At 35.9% G+C, this 18,232-nt stretch overlaps 1 protein-coding gene across 1 annotated transcript in view; it reads right to left on the bottom strand.

Annotated features, from left to right (window-relative positions):
* The window catches only part of DNAI4 (dynein axonemal intermediate chain 4), a 97,938-nt gene that overhangs the window by 68,144 nt on the left and 11,562 nt on the right, over nucleotides 1-18,232 (bottom strand). Inside the window, 2 exon segments of the mRNA XM_017532484.2 lie at nucleotides 1,126-1,310; nucleotides 15,780-15,954. Coding sequence (XP_017387973.1) covers nucleotides 1,126-1,310; nucleotides 15,780-15,954 — 360 coding nt within the window.

Below are 18,232 nucleotides of genomic sequence, written 5' to 3'. Positions count from 1 at the left end.
TTTTTTAAGTTCCTCAATGTTACAGAGCTGTCTAACTTCAGAGTCTCGGCCTGGAATACTCTTCCTTTCATTTTTCACTTGGTTTCTGTTCACTGTACAAATGTCATCCTTTAAAAATGTGATTTATTTCATTTTATAAAGACCTTCTCAAGATTTAACTAAAATATATGTACTCATCAGGAAATCAATAAAATAATTCAAAAATAATTTCCTTAAACATATGAACTTAACACTACCCCATAGTATTTCATATTTTCTTTTTTGTTCCTATTTAGTCTCAAATGCCCATCAAAAGAGGATGTAAAGTTTATTGAAATCTCTCTTTACTAGTCACTCCTATACTTTTGTATGCAAATTTGAAGGCAAGCTCGAGAGCAGCATATAATTGATGTGTATTCTAAAATAGGAGAGAAACCAAAACCTAGGAAACCAGAGATTTGCATGGGACAAGAGGGGAAAAAAGGAAAGTCACCTCTTCCTGTAAAATGCAGCTCAAAAGAAGCTGATGAAAAATGTCTAATGAGAATTTGAAATTAATTGTATGTGATTTTAGTCCCATCTTTTGGTTGCTCAGGAAGTCTTGAGTAAATATATATACTTTTCACAAATGTTTTGTTGTGAGTGTATGGGAACTATTAAGACGTAGAGCTCTGCATTTAATTTAAAACATGTGAGGAACATACAGATGGCACACTAAGATGATAATTAAAACTGGGTGGTTCATGCCTGCAATCCCAGCACTTTGGGAGACTGAGGCGGGTGGATCACCTGAGGTCAGGAGTTCTGGCTAACTAGAGCAGTCTGGCTAACACGGTGACACCCGTCTCTATTAAAAATACAAAAAAATAGCCGGGCATGGTGGCAGGTGCCTGTAATCTCCGCTACTTGGGAGGCTGAAGCAGAAGAATCGCTTGAACCCAGGAGGTGGAGGTCACAGTGAGCCAAGATGGTGCCAATGCACTGCAGGCTGGGCAACAAGAGCGAAACTGTCTCAAAAAAACTAACTAAATAAATAAATAGAGAAACTGGGAGACTGGAAACAACTGATATCTAAGACATGTGTGATTTAAATGGAAAGGCAATATACATGATAGAAGAAAGGAAATGTATGATAGTATACTCTACCTTGTAAACTGCCCTAACATACTAGGATTTATTGTATTCTGATAAAGGCTATAGGAAGATACAAATTCTGATCCAAGTGATCCTTCTTGTGATGTCAAGAGTTTATTTGGCTTTGCTGTACCAGTAAGTGGATCTGGATGGTAAAGAGGTCGAGGAGTAACATCAATTCCATTTATGTCAAACACCTAAAAAAAATGGTTATTTAAAATGAAATAACTAAAAAAGACAGGGCTCCTAAATAACAGCTGCTAAAAAACAGAAATAAATATGGTAGAAAAAAGATAAGTATAATGTTCCCATAGTAGGACAAACATGAAAAATTGGATGCTTTAAAATGTCATGCTTAGAAAGTTTCTTAACTATGCAAAAACTTTCTTAAAATATTATTTGTGCTTTATCTATATATAATCAATATATATTAACCAGGAAAATCAGAAAGGTGGAAAGATAATTCATCCAGATGGTTATTGTGGTACATGTAAATTGTATATACATGTTTTAAAGAGAACTCACTATTTTTCACTTAACAGTTCATTAATAAGCATTTCCTAAGTTATTATATACTTTTGGTTTATAGTCCTGCACCACAAAATGATTCTGTCAACAATGGACCACATATATGACAGTGGTACCATAACATTATAATAGAACTGAAAAATCCCCATCACCTAGTGACATCACAGTCATTATAATGTCTTAGCACATTACTCACAGATTTGTGGTGATGCTCACATAAACAAAGCTACTGCACTGCCAGTCATATAAAAGTATAGCACATACAATTATGCACAGTACATAATATTTAATAACAATAAATTATGCTTCTGGTTTATGTGCTTACTAGACTTTTTATGATTTTAGAGTGTACTCCTTTTATTTCTTAAAAAAATCGTTAACTGTAAAACAGTCTCAGGCAGGTCCTTCAGTGGGTATTCTAAAAGATGATGTTGTTATAAGAGGTGACAGCTCCATGCATATAACTGCCTCAAAAAACCTTCCAGTGGGACAAAATGTGGAGGCAGAAAATAGTGATATTAATACAGTTGAACTCCTTTTTATATATTTATTCCCATTTTGATTTCCATTTGGAGGGAAAGAATTTCCTATTCAAGCCCTTTGCACATTTTTTATTGAGACTTTCTTCTTATTGGTAACATGGTTCATTAAATATTCTGAATATGAGTCCTTTCAGGTGAATGAGCTACAAGTGTCTTCTTTCACTCTGTGGGTTCATTTTCTTTACAGCATATTTGATGAATATGAGCTATTTTTAATGTAATCAAATATATTATATTTTCCATTATGGGTGGTGCTTTAGATGTCTCCTTTAAATAACCATTCCCAGTCCTGAAGTCCTATATGTTGCTTTTCATATTTAAGTCCATAATATACCCAGAATTAATTTTTATATACAGGACAAGAAACAAAGCCAATATATTTTTATTTCATAAGGAAACCTGGCCAGGTGCAGTGGCTCATGCCTGTAATCCCAGCATTTTGGGAGGCCAAGGTGGGCAGATCACCTGAGGTCGGGAGCTTGAGGCTAGCCTGGTCAACATGGAGAAATTCCACCTCTACTAAAAATACAAAATTAGCTGGGCATGGTGGTGCATGCCTGTAATCCCAGCTACTTGGGAGGCTGAGGCAGAAGAATTGCCTGAACCCAGGAGGTGGAGGTTGTAGTCAGCCGAGATCATACCATCGCACTCCAGTGAGAAACTCGGTCTCAGAAAAAAAAAAAAAGAAAATCCAATTGTCTCAACAAGAGTTTTTGAAAATCCTGTCCTTTCCCCATTACTCTGCAGTTCACATTTATTATAAAATAAGCACTTATATGTGCTCAGGAAGGCTCTCTATCCCTGTGCTAATATTACGTGTTTTATTAAGCCTTGTATCTAGGAAAGCAAGTGCTTTCACTGAGTTTTTGTGCAAGTGTCTTTGCTATTTTTAGCCTTTAGCATTTCCACATGAATTTTAGAATTATCTTGAAAAGTTTCTGAAAAAAATAACTTAAAAACTTGAGATTTTGATTAAAATTGCAAAGAATCTATAAATCGAAATTTAGGATAACTGATCTTAAAATATCGACTCTTTCTAGGCAGAAACATGGTCCATCTCTCCTTTTGTTCTGGTCCTCTTTACTGTCTTCCAATAAACTTTCATAGTTTTAAAAATACCAGTATACGCATCTTTTGTTATATTTTTCCATAAATGCTTGATAAATCTTAGTGCTATTATAAACTATCATTTAAAAATGTCTAATTTTTGGATGGGCACAGTAGCTCAATGCCTATAATCCCAGTGCTCTGGGAGGTCAAGGCAGAAGAATTGCTTGAGGCTAGGAGTTCAAGACCAGCCTGGACAACCACAGCAGAATCTCATCTTTACCAAAAATTTGAGAAAATTTGCTGGGCATGGTGGCACACACCTGTAGCCTTAGCCACATAGTAGGCTAAGGCAAGAAGAGGATTGCTTAAGCCCAGGAGTTTGAGGCTATAGTGAGCTATGATTGTGCCACTGCACTTTTAGTCTGCATGATCAGAGCAAGTCATCTCTAAAAAATGTTGTTTTTAAAATAAAAAAATCAAATTTTTGAACTATTTGTTGCTGGTATATATTCCATCCACAAATATTCAATGTTTTCTTTCTTCCTTTCCAATTCTTATACATTCCATTTCTTCTTCTTACCAATTTGAACTGATTTCCAAGAATGTTGGATAGAAGCAGGCTCTTTTTTGAAATGCTTCACCATTTGATATGATCATACTATAGGATTTTACAGATAGCCTAAATAAGATTTCATAAGTTCCTTGTGATTCTCAGTTTCATAAGAATTTTTAAATAGTTTTTTTTTTTTTTTTTTTTTTTAATTGTACTTTAAGTTCTGAGGTGCATGTGCAGAACATGCAGGTTTGTTACATAAGTATACACATGCCATGGTGGTTGGCTGCATCCATCACCCCATCATCTACATTAGGTATTTCTCCTAATGCTATCCCTCCTTTAGCCCCCCACCCTCCAACAGTCCCTGGTGTGTGATGTTCCCCACCCTGTGTCCATGTATTCTTACTGTTGAACTCCCACTTACAAATGAGAACATGCAGTGTTTGGTTTTCTGTTCTTGAGTTCATTTGCTGAGAATGATGGTTTCCAGCTTCATCCATGTCCCTCCAAAGGACATGAACTCATTCTTTTTTATGGCTGCATAGTGTTCCAGGATGTATATGTGACACATTTTCTTTATCCAATCTATCACTGGTGGGCATTTAGGTTGGTTCCAAGTCTTTATTATTGTGAACAGTGCTGCAATAAACTTACATGTGCATGTGTCTTTAAAACAGAATGATTTATAATTATTTGGGTATATGTTCAGTAATGGCATTGCTGGGTCAAATGGGATTTCTAGTTCTAGATCCTTGGGAAGTCGCCACACTGTCTTCCACAATGGCTGAACTAATTTACACACCCACCAACATACACTAAGGGTTTTTAAATGTTAAACCAATCTTGATTTCTTGGCACAGACCAAAGTTCCTTTTATCAGGCATTTTTTGTTGTTGTTGTTGCTAAACTTTATTGGGTAATATTTTGTTGAGGATTTCTCTATGTTTGCAAGTGAAATTGGCATATAACATTTCTTTCTCATACTGTATTCAGGTTTAATGCTAGCCTCATGAGTTTTGTAGTATACCAACTTTTTGTGTTCTGTTTTCATCTATGTATGTTTGACACATACCACAATTGAAGTCATCTGACTCTGTAATTATATTTGAAAGAAAGTTTTCAAATCACTCATATAAATTCCTTTAATAGCTTCCAGTTTTCAATGTTTGTCTGTTTCGGTAAAGAGTAATTTTCTAAAAGTTTTTTGCATTTTACCTAAATTTTCAAACTTCAAAATTGGAGTAACGTTAATATGCATTAATTTGCTTTTTTAAATAGCTTTTAACATGCACAATTCAATAGTTTTTAATATGTTCACATGTATGTGTACCACAATTAATTTTGGAACCTTTTTACACTTCAAGAAGAGACTCTGTTTCCATTATGATCCCTGCTATGGTTTAAATGTGTGTACCAAAAGTTCATGTGTTGGAAATGTGGTCCCAACGCAGCAGTATTGAGAGCTTCGACTTTGGGAGGTGTTTGTGTAATGAAGGCTTGTCTTCACAAATGGATTAATCCATTCATGGATTAAGGAATAAATGGGTTATCAAGAGAGTGGGTTAGTTATCACAAGAGAAGTCTCTTATAAAGGCCAGTTTCCCTATCTCTCATAAACCCTCCTCACCATGTGATAGCATTCACCACCTTAGCTCTCTGCAGAGTTACCACTAGCAAGAAGGCCCCAACCAGACGTGGTCCTTTGACCCTGAACATCCTACCCTCCAGAACTATAAGAAATAAGGCCGGGCGCGGTGGCTCACGCTTGTAATCCCAGCACTTTGGGCGGCCGAGATGGGTGGATCACGAGGTCAAGAGATCGAGACCATCCTGGTCAACATGGTGAAACCCCGTCTCTACTAAAAATACAAAAATCAGCTGGGCATGGTGGCGCACGCCTGTAGTCCCAGCTACTCGGGAGGCTGAGGCAGGAGAATTGCTTGAACCCAGGAGGTGGAGGTTGCGGTGAGCTGAGATCGCGCCATTGCACTCCAGCCTGGGTAACAAGAGCGAAACTCCGTCTCAAAAAAAAAAAAAAAAAAAAAAAAAAAAAAAAAAAAAAAAAAAAAAAAAAAAAAAAAAAAAAAAAAAAAGAAATAATATTCTTTTCTTTATAAATTATTCAGTGTTAAGTATTTATTTACAGAAACAGAAAACAAACTAAGAAAATTGGTACCAAGAAGTGGGACTAAACAAATACCTGAAAATGTGGGCGTGGCTTGGGAACTAAGTAATGGACAGAAGTTGGAAGACTTTGGAGAAACAATCTAGAAAAAGGCTGCATTGCCATAAACGGCACTAAGGGTGATTCTGGTAAGGGCTCTGAAGAGCAGACTAGAGAAAGTCTGAATCTTTTTAATTGCTTAAGTGGTTGCAAACAGAATAGTGGTAGAAATAGGAATAGTAAAGACTATTCTGATGAAGTCTCTTAGGCAGAAATGAGAAATTCTCATTAGAACTGGAATAAAAGCTATATTTGTTATAAAGTAGTAAAGAACTTGGTAGAATTTATGGAAGACAAAATTTAAGAGTGACAAACTAGGATACCTAGCAAAAGAAATATTAATATCTAAGCAAAGTGTTCAAAATGCTGCATAGGTTGCTTTTGCTTGCTTATAGTGAGATTTGGGAACAAAGGGATGAGATTAAAAAACAATTTATAATGAAAAGAGAAGCAAAGCTGAAAGATTTGGAAAAGTCTCAGCCTTGCCATGTAAAGAATGAACCAAGGGTGTGGCCCTGAGACTATATGCTAAGGAATTTAGTACAGATAGAAGGGATCATTAAGACAGTGGAAGAAGACTCCAAAGGCATTTCAGAGATCTTCTAGGTAGCTAATTCCAACACAGGCCTAGAGATCTAAGAGGGCAGAATGATTTCAGTGGACAGGCCCTGGGTGCCCTTCAAGAGCTCACTGCCCAGAACTACCTTGGGTCCTCTAATTCTAGCAAGGAGTCAGCAACCCCAGCTGTGGCGCAAGTGACTGATGTTGGGACTGTACCCAGTACTCCAGAAGACGTGAGGCATAAGCCTTGGCAGCATCCTTATGGCATTAATTCTGCAGGCTCACAGAAAGCAGAAGCTGTGGAAGCATGGTGGCTTCCATCTTAATTCCAATGGATGTATCAGATGGCCTGGGATTCTATGCAGACTTATCATAGGGGCAAAACCCTGCAGAGGGCCCCTAAAAGGTAATGCCTAATGGAGACATGGGAGCAGGATTGCCACAGGACCCCAAAACTGCAGAGCTATCAGCCTGCAAAGCCAGCCTGGGAGGGCTGTAGTATAGACTGACCCCAGCAAAGCCATAAAGTCAGGGATGCCCAAGGCCTTGGGGGCCCAATCCCTGCACCAGTGTGTCCAGAAGGCAGTACATGGAGTCAGAAGATATTATTCTCCAGCTTTAAGGTTTAATATTTGCTCTGCTGAGTTCAGACTTTTCTGGGACCTGTTACTTCTTCTGGCCTATTCTCCCTTTTAGAATGGGAATGTATACCCCATGTCTGTCCAATCATTGTATGTTGGAAGTAAATAGCTTGTTTTGATTTCACAGGCTCACAGGTAAGACTCTGGATTTCTGAGTTGATGAGTTAAGGCTTTGGGGCTATTGGGATGGAATTAATGTGTTTTACGTGTGAGAAGGATGTGAATTTGGGGGCCAAGGGCAGAAAATTATGGTTTAAATGTGTTTCTAAAAGTTGTGTTGGAAACTTTGTCCCTAATGCAATAGTATTGAGAGGTGGGACTTTTGGGAGGTGACTGGGGCAACAGGGCTCTGCCCTCATAAATGGATTAATCTATTCATAAGTGGATTAATGGGTCAGTAGGTTATCAAGGGAGTGGATTAGTTATAATTAGAGGGGCCTGTTATAAAAGCCAGTTTCTCTATCTCTTGTGAGTAGCCCTCACCAGGTAATATTCTGTTCTACCCCAGGACTCTGCAGATAGTCCCCCACTAGTAAGGAGACCCTCACCAGATGCATCCACTTGACCCTGGACTTCCCAGCCTGAAGAAATGTCAGAAATTCATTTATTTGCTTTATAAATTACCCACTCTGAAGCATTCAGTCATATAATAACAACAGAAAACATATTAAGATAGCCCCCTAACATCTCCAGTCCCAGCCCTAGACCACCACTAACATCTTCATGTCTCTATAGACTTCTCTATTTGGGAGTTTGATAATGAATGGAATCATATACCGTGCAGTATTTTGTGACTGGCTTGTTTCACTTAGCATATTTTCAAGATTCATGCGTCAGTGCTTCATTCCTTTTTATGGTTGAATAGTACTCTATTGTATGGCCATACAACCTTTTCTTTAGCCATTTTTCCATTGATGGGCATTTAGGTTGTCCATCAATGGAAAAAGGGCCTTTTATCTATTAAAAGTTCTATCCATAATAGACCTTTTGTCTATTATTAATAATGCTACTAGAAACATTTGTGTATACCTTTTTGTGTGGAAATACATTTTATTTCTCTTGGGTATATATATCTAGGAGTAAAATTGCTTGTTCATATGATAACACTGCTTAACCTCGTGAGAAACTTCCAAACTATTTTACAAAGTGGCCAATTTATATTCCCACCAGCAGTGTATGAAGGTTCTGCTTTCTTCATTTCTAACACTTGTTATGGGACTCTGATTCTAGCTATCCTAGTGGGTAAAAAGTGAATACTTCATTGTGGGCTTGATTTAGATTTCTCTGATGACTAATAATGTCCACCATAGTTTCATATGTTTTTTAATTATTTGTATATCTTTTCTTGAGAAATGAGCATTCAGGTCGTTTCTTGAGAAATGACCAATATTTAATTATTTGTCTTTATTAATGAATTTTAGGAGTTCTTTATAAATGGTAGAAGCTCTTACCAGATATATGTTTCACAAATATTTTCTTCTATTCTGTGCGTTTTCCTTTCACTTTGAATATTTTTGATGCAAGCATTTAAAATTGTTTAAGGTCAAATTGTCTACTTTTTCTTTTGTTACATATGCATTTAGCATCACATATAACAATCTTTGCCAAATCCAAGGTCATAAAAATTTACCTCTACGTTTTCTTCTAAGAGCGTGACAGTTTTAGCTCTTAAATCTGGGGTAAGGGTCTAACTTCATTCTTTTCCAGGAGGCAATCCAGTTACCCTGCCACAATTCGTTGAACAGAATATCCTTTCCCCATTGAATAATCTCAGCACTCATAAAAAATCAGTTTTTAGGTGAACGGGTTTATTTCTGAACTCTCAATTGTATCCCATTGATCTACATGTCTACCTTTGTGCCAATAGCACATTAGTTTGATTACTACTGCTTTGTAAATTTTGAAACAGGGAAATCAGAATCATCATACTTTGTTATTCTTTTTCAGGATGATTTTGGCTCTTGTAGGTCCCCTGTGATTCCATAGGAATTTTATTTTATTTTTTTGAGACGAAGTTTCGCTCTTGTTGCCCAAGCTGGAGTGCAATGGTATGATCTTGGCTCACTGCAACCTCCACCACCCAAGTTCAAGTGATTCTCCTGCCTCCAACTTTCAAGTAGCTGGGATTACAGGCATGCGTCACCATACCCAGCTAATTTTGTATTTTTAGTAGAGACAGGCTTTCACAATGTTATTCAGGCTGGTCTCGAACTCCTAGCCTCAGGCGATCCACCCACCTGAGCCTCCCAAAGTGCTGGGATTACAGGTGTGAGCCACTGTGCCCAGCCCCATAGGAATTTTAGAATCAGTTGTCAGTTTGTAGAAAGAAGTCAGCTGAAATTCTGGTAACAATTGTGTTAACTTTATAGGTCAGTTTAGGGAGTATAATGATCTTAACAGTAGGTCTTTTGATCATGACCATGGGATACTTTCCCATTTAATTAGATCTTAATTTCTTTCAATAATGTTTTATAGTTTTCAGATCATACATTTTGCATTTCTTTTATTACATTTATTCCTATTTTACTGTTTTTAATGCTATTGTGAAAAAATCATTCTTAATTTTCAAATGGTTCTATGCATGTGCCCAGAAATACAACTTATTTGTATATCGATTATGTATCCGGCAATCTTACAAAACTCATTTGCAAGTCCTAATAGTTTTTTAGTGAATTCCTTAGGAGTCTGTATATATAACATGATGTAATCTGCAAATAGAAATGTTTTTAGCTCTTCCTTTCCAACCTGGATGTCTTTTCTTTTTCTTGTCTAATTTCCATGCCTAGATCCTCCACAATCATGTCGAATAGCAATGCAAGGACTTGTTCCTGATCATAAGGAGATTAAGTGTCATTGTACAATGTTAGCTGTGGGGTTTTTGTGAATCCTGTATTAGGTTGAGAAAAATTCCTTCTATTCCTAGTTTGTTGCGTATTTACGCCATGAAAAGATGCTGGATTTTTTCCAAATGCTTTTTCTGTGTCTACTGAGATGATTATGTGATTTTTGTGTTTCATTACATTCATATGAGGTATTAAATTAATTGCTTTTCAAATTAAACCACTTTGCATCCCTGAGATAAATCCTACTTGGTCATTGTAATGGATTGAATGATGTCCCCCTCCAAATTTCAAACATTGAAGACCTAACCATCAGTACTCCAGAATGTAACTATATTTTGAAATGGGTCTTTTAAGATATTACTTGGTTAAAATGAGGCTGTTAGGCTGGACCCTAATCCACTATGATTGCTGCCCTTCTAAGAAGTGATTAGGACACACAGAGACATTATAGATGCATGCGCACAAAGAAAAGACCATGTAAGAACACAGCAAGAAAACAGCCATCTGCAAGTTAAGAAGAGAAACCTCAGAAGATATCAAACCTGCTATCTTGGAATTCTTGCCTTTCAACAGTGAGCAAATTAATTCATTTCTGTTGTTTAACTGATTGGTGGTTATTTTACAGCCCTAGCAAACTAACACTGTCGTGATGTGTAACTCTATTTTGCTAAATTTGTTTTACTAGTTATTTTGATGGAGATTGTACACCCACTTTAATGAGAGATATTGGTCTATAATTTCTTGTGAAGTCTGTCTGGTTGTGGTATCACTGAAATACTGGTGTCATAGGAGAGGGTTTCCTCCTCTTCTGTTTCGTGGACAAGTTTGTGAAGAATTTGGTAGAATTCAACAGTGAATCCACCTGAGTCTGGACTTCTCTTTGTGGGTGTTTTTTGTTTTTAAAATTACCAACTTAATCTCCTCACTTCTTATAGGTGTATTCAGATTGCCTAGTTCCTCTAGACCCAGTTCTTTGTGTAGTTTGTCTTTCTAGGAATGTGTTCATTTTTAAGTAAGCTATCTAATTTGTTGGCATGTGTATTGGCCCATTCTTGTGTTGTTATAAAGAAATACCTGAGGCTGAGTAATTTATAAAGAAAATAGGCTTAAATGGCTCAGAGTTTTGCAGGCTGTCCAAGCATGGCACCAGCATCTCCTCTTGGTGAAGGCCTCATGAAGCTTCCAATTTTGGCAGAAAGTGAACGGGGAATAAGCATGTCAAATGGCAAGAGCAGGACCAAGAGAGAGAAGGGAGACGTCTCAGACTCTTTTAAACAGCCAGATCTCAGGTGAACTAACTGAGCAAGAACTCATTCATCTCCAATGGGGTGGTTGTAAGCCATTCATCAGGGATCCACCCCCATGACCCAAGCACCTTCCACCAGGCCCTACATCCAACACTGAGGATTACATTTCCACATGAGATTTGAAAGGGACAAACATCCAAACCATATCAGTATGCAATTGTTCATAGCAGTGCTTTATAATCCTTTTTATTTGTTAAAATCAGTTGTAATGTACCTTCTTTCATTTTTGAGTCTAGTAATTTGAATCGTCTTTTCTCCTCCTTGGTCAAACTAAATGTTTATTTAGTTTTGTTGATGTTTTTAAAGAACCAGCTTTCAATTTCATTGATTTTCTCTATTGTTTTTCTATTCAATATTTCATTAATTTCCACTCCTATATTTTTTATTTCCTTCCTTCTGCTTATTTCATGTTATGTTATTCACTCTTTTTCCTTCCAGTTTCTTCAGTTGGAAGGGTAAGTTATTTGAGATCTTTCTTCTTCCTAATAGGAACGTATATCTACAGATTTCCCTCTAAGCAGTGCTTTAGCTGCATCCCATAAGCTTTGGCATGTTGTGTCTTGATTATCTATCATCGCAGAATATTTTCTGATTTTCCTTTTAATTTCTTCTTTATTATTTACGTGTCATCATTACAATAGCACATTATTTATATTAGTGAATATTTTTCTAATGTAGGATTTTAATTTCATTAATGAATTTTCCTTACAAGTTTGAATATTTCATTATATGTACCACATTTTGTTTATCCAGTCATTTATTGATGGGCACTTTAGTTGCTTTCACTTTTAGCTATTGTGCATAATGCTGACATAAAGATGGTTGTACAAATATTTGCTTGAAACTCTGCTTTCAAGTCTTTTGAATATATACTCCTACTTGAATCATAAAGTAATTCTACTTTTAAGGTTTGGAAAAACCACAATACTGTTTTTCTTTGTTTTTTTGAGATAGGATGTACCTCTGTCATTAAGGCTAAAGTGCAGTGGCACGACCATAGCTCACTGTAGCCTTGAAATTCTGGGCTCAAATGAGCCTCCTGAGCATCCATGACTACAGGCTTTTGCCAACACATGTGGATTTCTTTTTTCATTTTCTTATAGAGATGGGGTCTTGCTATGTTGTTCACGCTGGTCTCAAACTCCTGACCTCAAGCAATCCTCCTGCCTCAGCCTCCCAAAGTGCTGAGCCTGGCATCAAGCAATCTTCCTGCCTCAGCTTCTCAAAGTGCTGAGATTACAGGTGTGAGTCACCACACCTGGCCCTACATACCATTTTTCACAGTGGCCACACCATTTCACAATCCACCAAGAGTACACAAGGGTTTCAATTTCTCCATGTCCTACCAACTTATTATTTTTTTTTTTTAAATAGTAGCCATCACAATGGAGTGGTGTTTTTGATTTGCATTTCCCTAATGTTTAGTGAAGCTGAGTATCTTTTCCTGTGCTTGTTATTTGTACATTTTCTTTGGAGAAATACCTAATCAAGTTATTTGCCCATTATTTTAATTGGGCTGTTTTTTGTTATTTTGTAATTATTTATATATTCTGGTTATTAACACTTTATCAAATATATAATTTGCAAATATTTTCTACCATCCTGTGGGTTGTCTCTTCACTCTGTGTCTTTTGATAGAAGTTTCTAATTTTAATGTAGACCAATATATATATTTGTCTACATATATTTTCTTTAGCTGCATATGCTTTTGGTGTAATATGAAAGAAATTATTGTCAAATAATTTCTTTTCCCTGTTTTCCTTTAGGAGGTTTAAAGAGTTAGCTCTTATTTTGGGTCTTTAATCCATTCTGAGTTTATTTTTGTAGATGGTATAAGGCAAGAATCCAACTTCATTCTTTTTCATGTGGATATCCAGTTGCCCTAACAAGATTTGTTGACGAAACTGTCTTTTCTCCATTACACAGTCTTGGCTTCTTTGTCAAAACCATTTGACCTTATATGTAAAATTTTATTTGTGGGCTATTCCATTCCATTTGTTTGTCTTTATTCCAGTACCACACTGTTTTGATTACTATAGATTTGTAGTAAGATTTGAAATCAGAAAGTATGAGACTTCCAACTTTGTTCTTTTTTTATTTTTTATAGAGACAGGGTTTCTCCAAGTTGGTCAGGCTGGTCCCGAACTCCTTACCTCAGGTGATCCGTCCACCTCGGCCTCCCAAAGTGCTGGGATTATAGACATGAGCCACTTTTTGTTCTTTTTATTCAAGACTGTTTGGGCTATTTGGATCTCTTGGTATTTCAGATACATTTTAGGATGGGTTTTTCTATTTCTGAAAAAATATCACTGGGATGTTGGTAAGGAATGTGCTGAATCTGTAAGTCACTTTAGGTAGCATTGACATACTAACACTATTATGCCTTCCAGTCAATGAACAAGAAATGTCTTTCCATTTATTGGTGTATTCTTTCTTTTGTGTTTTGTAGTTTTCAGTATACAAATATTTGGCCTCCTTAATTAAGTTTATTCCTAAGTACGGTATTTATTATCATGCTATTATAAATGCAATCTTTTTCTTAATTTCCTTTTTGGAGATTCATTGTTAGAAATGCAACTAATTTGTGTGTCTTTTCTATCCTGCAACTTTGCAGAATTCATTTTTTAGTTGTGTTTGTGTGTGTGTGTGCGTGTGTGTGTGTGTGCTTTTTACAGTTTTCTACATATAAGATCACATCAGAGAGAACTTTGCTTCTTCCTTTCCTATTTGGGTGCCTTTTATTTATTTATTTATTTTGAGACAGTCTCGGTTGTTGCCCAGGCTGGAGTACAATGGCACTATCTCCGCTCACTGCAACCTCCACCTCCCAGGTTCAAGTGATTCTCCTGCCTCACGCTCCCAAGTAGCTGGGATTACAGGCACACACCACCATGCCTGGCTAATTTTTTTGTATTTTTAGTAGAAATGGGGTTTCACCATGTTGGCCAGGCTGGTCTTAAACTCCTGACCTCAAGTGATCTGCCCGCCTCAGCCTCTCAAAGTGCTGGGATTAAAGGCATGAGCCACCGTGCCTGGCTGGATGCCTTTTATTTCTTTTTCTTGCCCAAGTGTCCAGGTTAGGACTGCTACTACTATGTTGAAGAGAAGTGGTAAAAGCAGGCATCCTTCTTTTGTTCTTGGATCTTAAAAGAAATGCTTTCAGTCTTTCACCACTGGAGAAAATACACATATATAATAAATATTTTCACCACTGGAGAAAATTTTATAAATATATATAAAATATGCTTCATTTGTGTGTGTATATATACATATGCATATATATTTATATATGTATATTCATATATATGTATATATACACACAGATAAATGAAATATATATGTGCAAATATGTAGTATTTGTTTAATAAAATTAGGCTTAATTTTTTCACCATTATATATAAAGGTGCTACAAACATTCATGTAGTAGCGTTTATATAAACATATACTTTCTTTTCTCTTTCTAAATACTTAGACATGGAAAGGCTGGACGATATAGTAGGTATATGTTAACATTTAATAAGTTGACAAATAATTGTTTTCTATTTTCCATGTCTACCAGCTGTGTGAGAACTTCAGTTTCTCCACATACTTGTCAATAACTTGATATGATCAGTCTTTTAATTTTAGCCATTCTAATAGGTACTTAGCAGTATTTTATGGTTTCAATTAATACTGATAGTTTTTCATGTGCTTCCATGCTATCTGTATATCTACTGTGGTAAAGTTGCCCAAACATTTTGCTAATTTTTTTAATTGGGTTGTCTTAATATTGTTTTGAAGACTGTTTATACATTTTAGTTATAAGTACTTTATCAAAATATGCTTTGTAAATATTTTCCCCAGTGTGTCACATTTCTTTGCATTCTGTTATCAATGTCTTTCAAAGAGAAAAAGTTTTAATTTTGATGAAGTTTAATTTATGAATTTTATCCTTTATGGACTCTGCTTTTAATGTCCCATCTAAACAAATGCTGAACCCATTCAAAGTCATATATTATATTCTTTTCTGTATATATGTTATCCTTTGATTAAAACTTTAAAAGAGTCAATTCTTATAAATCTTCTGAGGCAAAATAACTGACTTTATGACAAATAATTTTATATTTTCAAGAGTATATTGCTGAAAACAATAAAATAGTTTTAATGTATATAATTAATACCATAAGCAACTAGTTCTTAAGGTCATGAACAGACGTTTCTCATTCCATTCTAATATTATTCTTATCAATAACTAGTTATAGAAGACAACTGTCAATATTATGTTTTGTGGAATAATATGTGGTAAAAACAGTATTTCAATATTACAAATAAGCGATTATCTGAAAGCAGCATATTTTCTATCTTTACATTTCAATTGAGTTTTTCATAGTGCTGAGTTTATTTTCAAATAAACTCCAAATTCTAAGAATATTACCTGTATTGTCTTTATATTGGGATTTGTTTTTTCTACAGTTTTCAATTCAGATGGAATAAGCATGGCTTTGGACACAACCATTCTGCTTTGATTTGCACCGGCATAACTTTTCATTGAAGTTCCTTTCATTGTAGCAAAAAAGCTAATAGACTTATTTGGTTGTGTGGCATTGTTCCTATATAAGGAAAATAAAATATAATGCAAAGGATTCAAGAATGAAAAGAAAAATCAACCAACAATAAAAAAGTAGGCTTTCATTTAGAAACATGTGAACAATCTAAACATACAACAAGAAATAATGACAGCTACTTGAGATCTCATTATGTATAAACATAGTTCCAAAGAGTTGGCATATATTACATCACTTTCTCCTCACAACTGCAAGAGGTTGCTATTAATATTATTTTATATAAAATCACGAAGACTTTAAGGGGAAACATTTCTACAATGGTGGAGATTTGAACCCAGGTAGTTAGATCCTAAGTCCATGCTGACTCCTCTGGGTCTTAGTTTCTTTGCCTGCAAAATGAGGATAATAATAATATCTAACTCATAGGTTATTATGAGGATTAAATAAATTAATTTTTGTATGATAGTTAGGAAGTCCCTAGCACATAGTAAGCACAAATGAGTGTGTAGTTGTAGTTTCATAGGCAGATTTAAACATGATTAATAAAGCCTGAGAAAGAATAGCATGTTCCTTTCTGAACTATATACTCCTTTTTTTTTTTTTTTAAAAAAAAAAGACAGACTCTCACTTTGTAGCCCAGGCTGAAGTGCAATGGCATGATCTCGGCTCACTGCGACCTCCGCCTCCCAGTTCAAGTGATTCTTCTTCTGCCTCAGCCTCTTGAGTAGCTGGGACTACAGATACGCCCCGCTGCGCCCAGCTAATTTTCGTATTTTTATTAGAGACAGGGTTTCACCATATTGGCCAGGCTGGTCTCGAACTCCTGGCCTCGTGATCCGCCCGCCTCGGCCTCCCAAAGTGCTGGGATTACAAGTGTGAGCCATTGTGCCTAGCCTATGCTACTTTTTAATAAGAAAATTTATAATCAAAATATTTATATCCATGAAACAAATATTTTTTCACTTTTGGATTTACTCTGTAAATTCCTTAAGACAAGGACTTATCATTTTATTCCTTCTAGCACTCTGTAATGTGGATTTCTATAAAATGGAGATGATCTTCCCTGAGATTATAAAAAGGTAAATATGCTTACAAAGAAAACATTTTAAATAATATATTTACTTTTTAAATCATAAAAAAAGACAAGAATAAAATATTTTTAAATAACGATCAATCCAGTTTTCATATTCTATTTTTCTTCTTAGCATTTATTATTACTTGACATTTTGTTGTTGTCCACCTCTCTACAGAAAGTAAGCATGTTTAGGGCAGGAACTTTGTCTTGTTCACTGCAGTATCCCTAGCATCTAGCACAGTGCCTAGTACACCATGGGCACTTAATAAACATTTTAAAAATATATGATTAAATGAATTCTATTTGTACACTATTTCAAATTTACATTATTTAAAAATATCCTATCCTATTCTCCTTCTGTCTCTAAGGACTTAACCTCCAACATCTCTAAAAATAAATAAAGTAACAATCATGTAAAAACTCCTTCAAATACAAATTTATCTCATTTTTACTTCTTCAGTAAAAGAGTTGCCATTCTTATCTAAGACTGATCTTCTATGTGAACTCTGAAACCTGTCACTGCTGTCTCAGGAACTCTTCTCCATCCATAATTCCAGGTCTCCTATCTTATATTTTTCTGTCTTTTCCCTGTGAGCATAAAATGATGTCCCAATCATCTTCTCAACTTAAAAATGCTTCCTTTATGTCTTCCTCTACCTATTACTATATGTTCCCTTCCTTTCACGGTCCAACTTCTTAAAATGTTAGTCAATAATACTGCCTACTACATGACTCCTCTTTTTGCTCTGTAACTACAATCTAGCTCCACTCTTTCTTCTACTACATAAAGACTACTTTCATTCTAGTCCTTCAAATTGTTGACTCCAAAGGTACTTATCTTTGTAACATCTGACAGCTGACCATTCCCCCTTCTTAAAATTGACTCTTCAGATTCATTTCTCTCATACCACAGACTATTCTTCAACCTCCTTGAGACCTCTAATCACCTGACCTTTCCATTTTCTACCAAATAATCAGAACATTTTAGATTTCTCTTTTCTCTATTAATCTTGAATCCACATTTATCAATTGAATGACTTTTTTTTTCTTTTGAGATGGAGTTTCACTCTTGCAGCCCAGTCTGAAGTACAATGGTGTGTTCCTGGTGCACTGCAACCTGTACGTCCCGGGTTCAAGCGATTCTCCTGCCTCAGCCTCCTGAGTAGCTGGGAAGGCAGGTGTGCACCACCATGTCCAGCTAATTTCTGTAATTTTAGTAGAGATGGGGTTTCACCATGTTGGCCAGGA

The sequence above is a fragment of the Cebus imitator genome, unplaced genomic scaffold (genome assembly GCF_001604975.1).
Source record: "Cebus imitator isolate Cc_AM_T3 unplaced genomic scaffold, Cebus_imitator-1.0 Scaffold3, whole genome shotgun sequence".
Lineage (NCBI taxonomy): Eukaryota > Metazoa > Chordata > Mammalia > Primates > Cebidae > Cebus > Cebus imitator.
The sequence above is the reverse complement of the archived record's forward strand: the minus strand, read 5'-3'. Positions and strand labels throughout refer to the sequence as shown.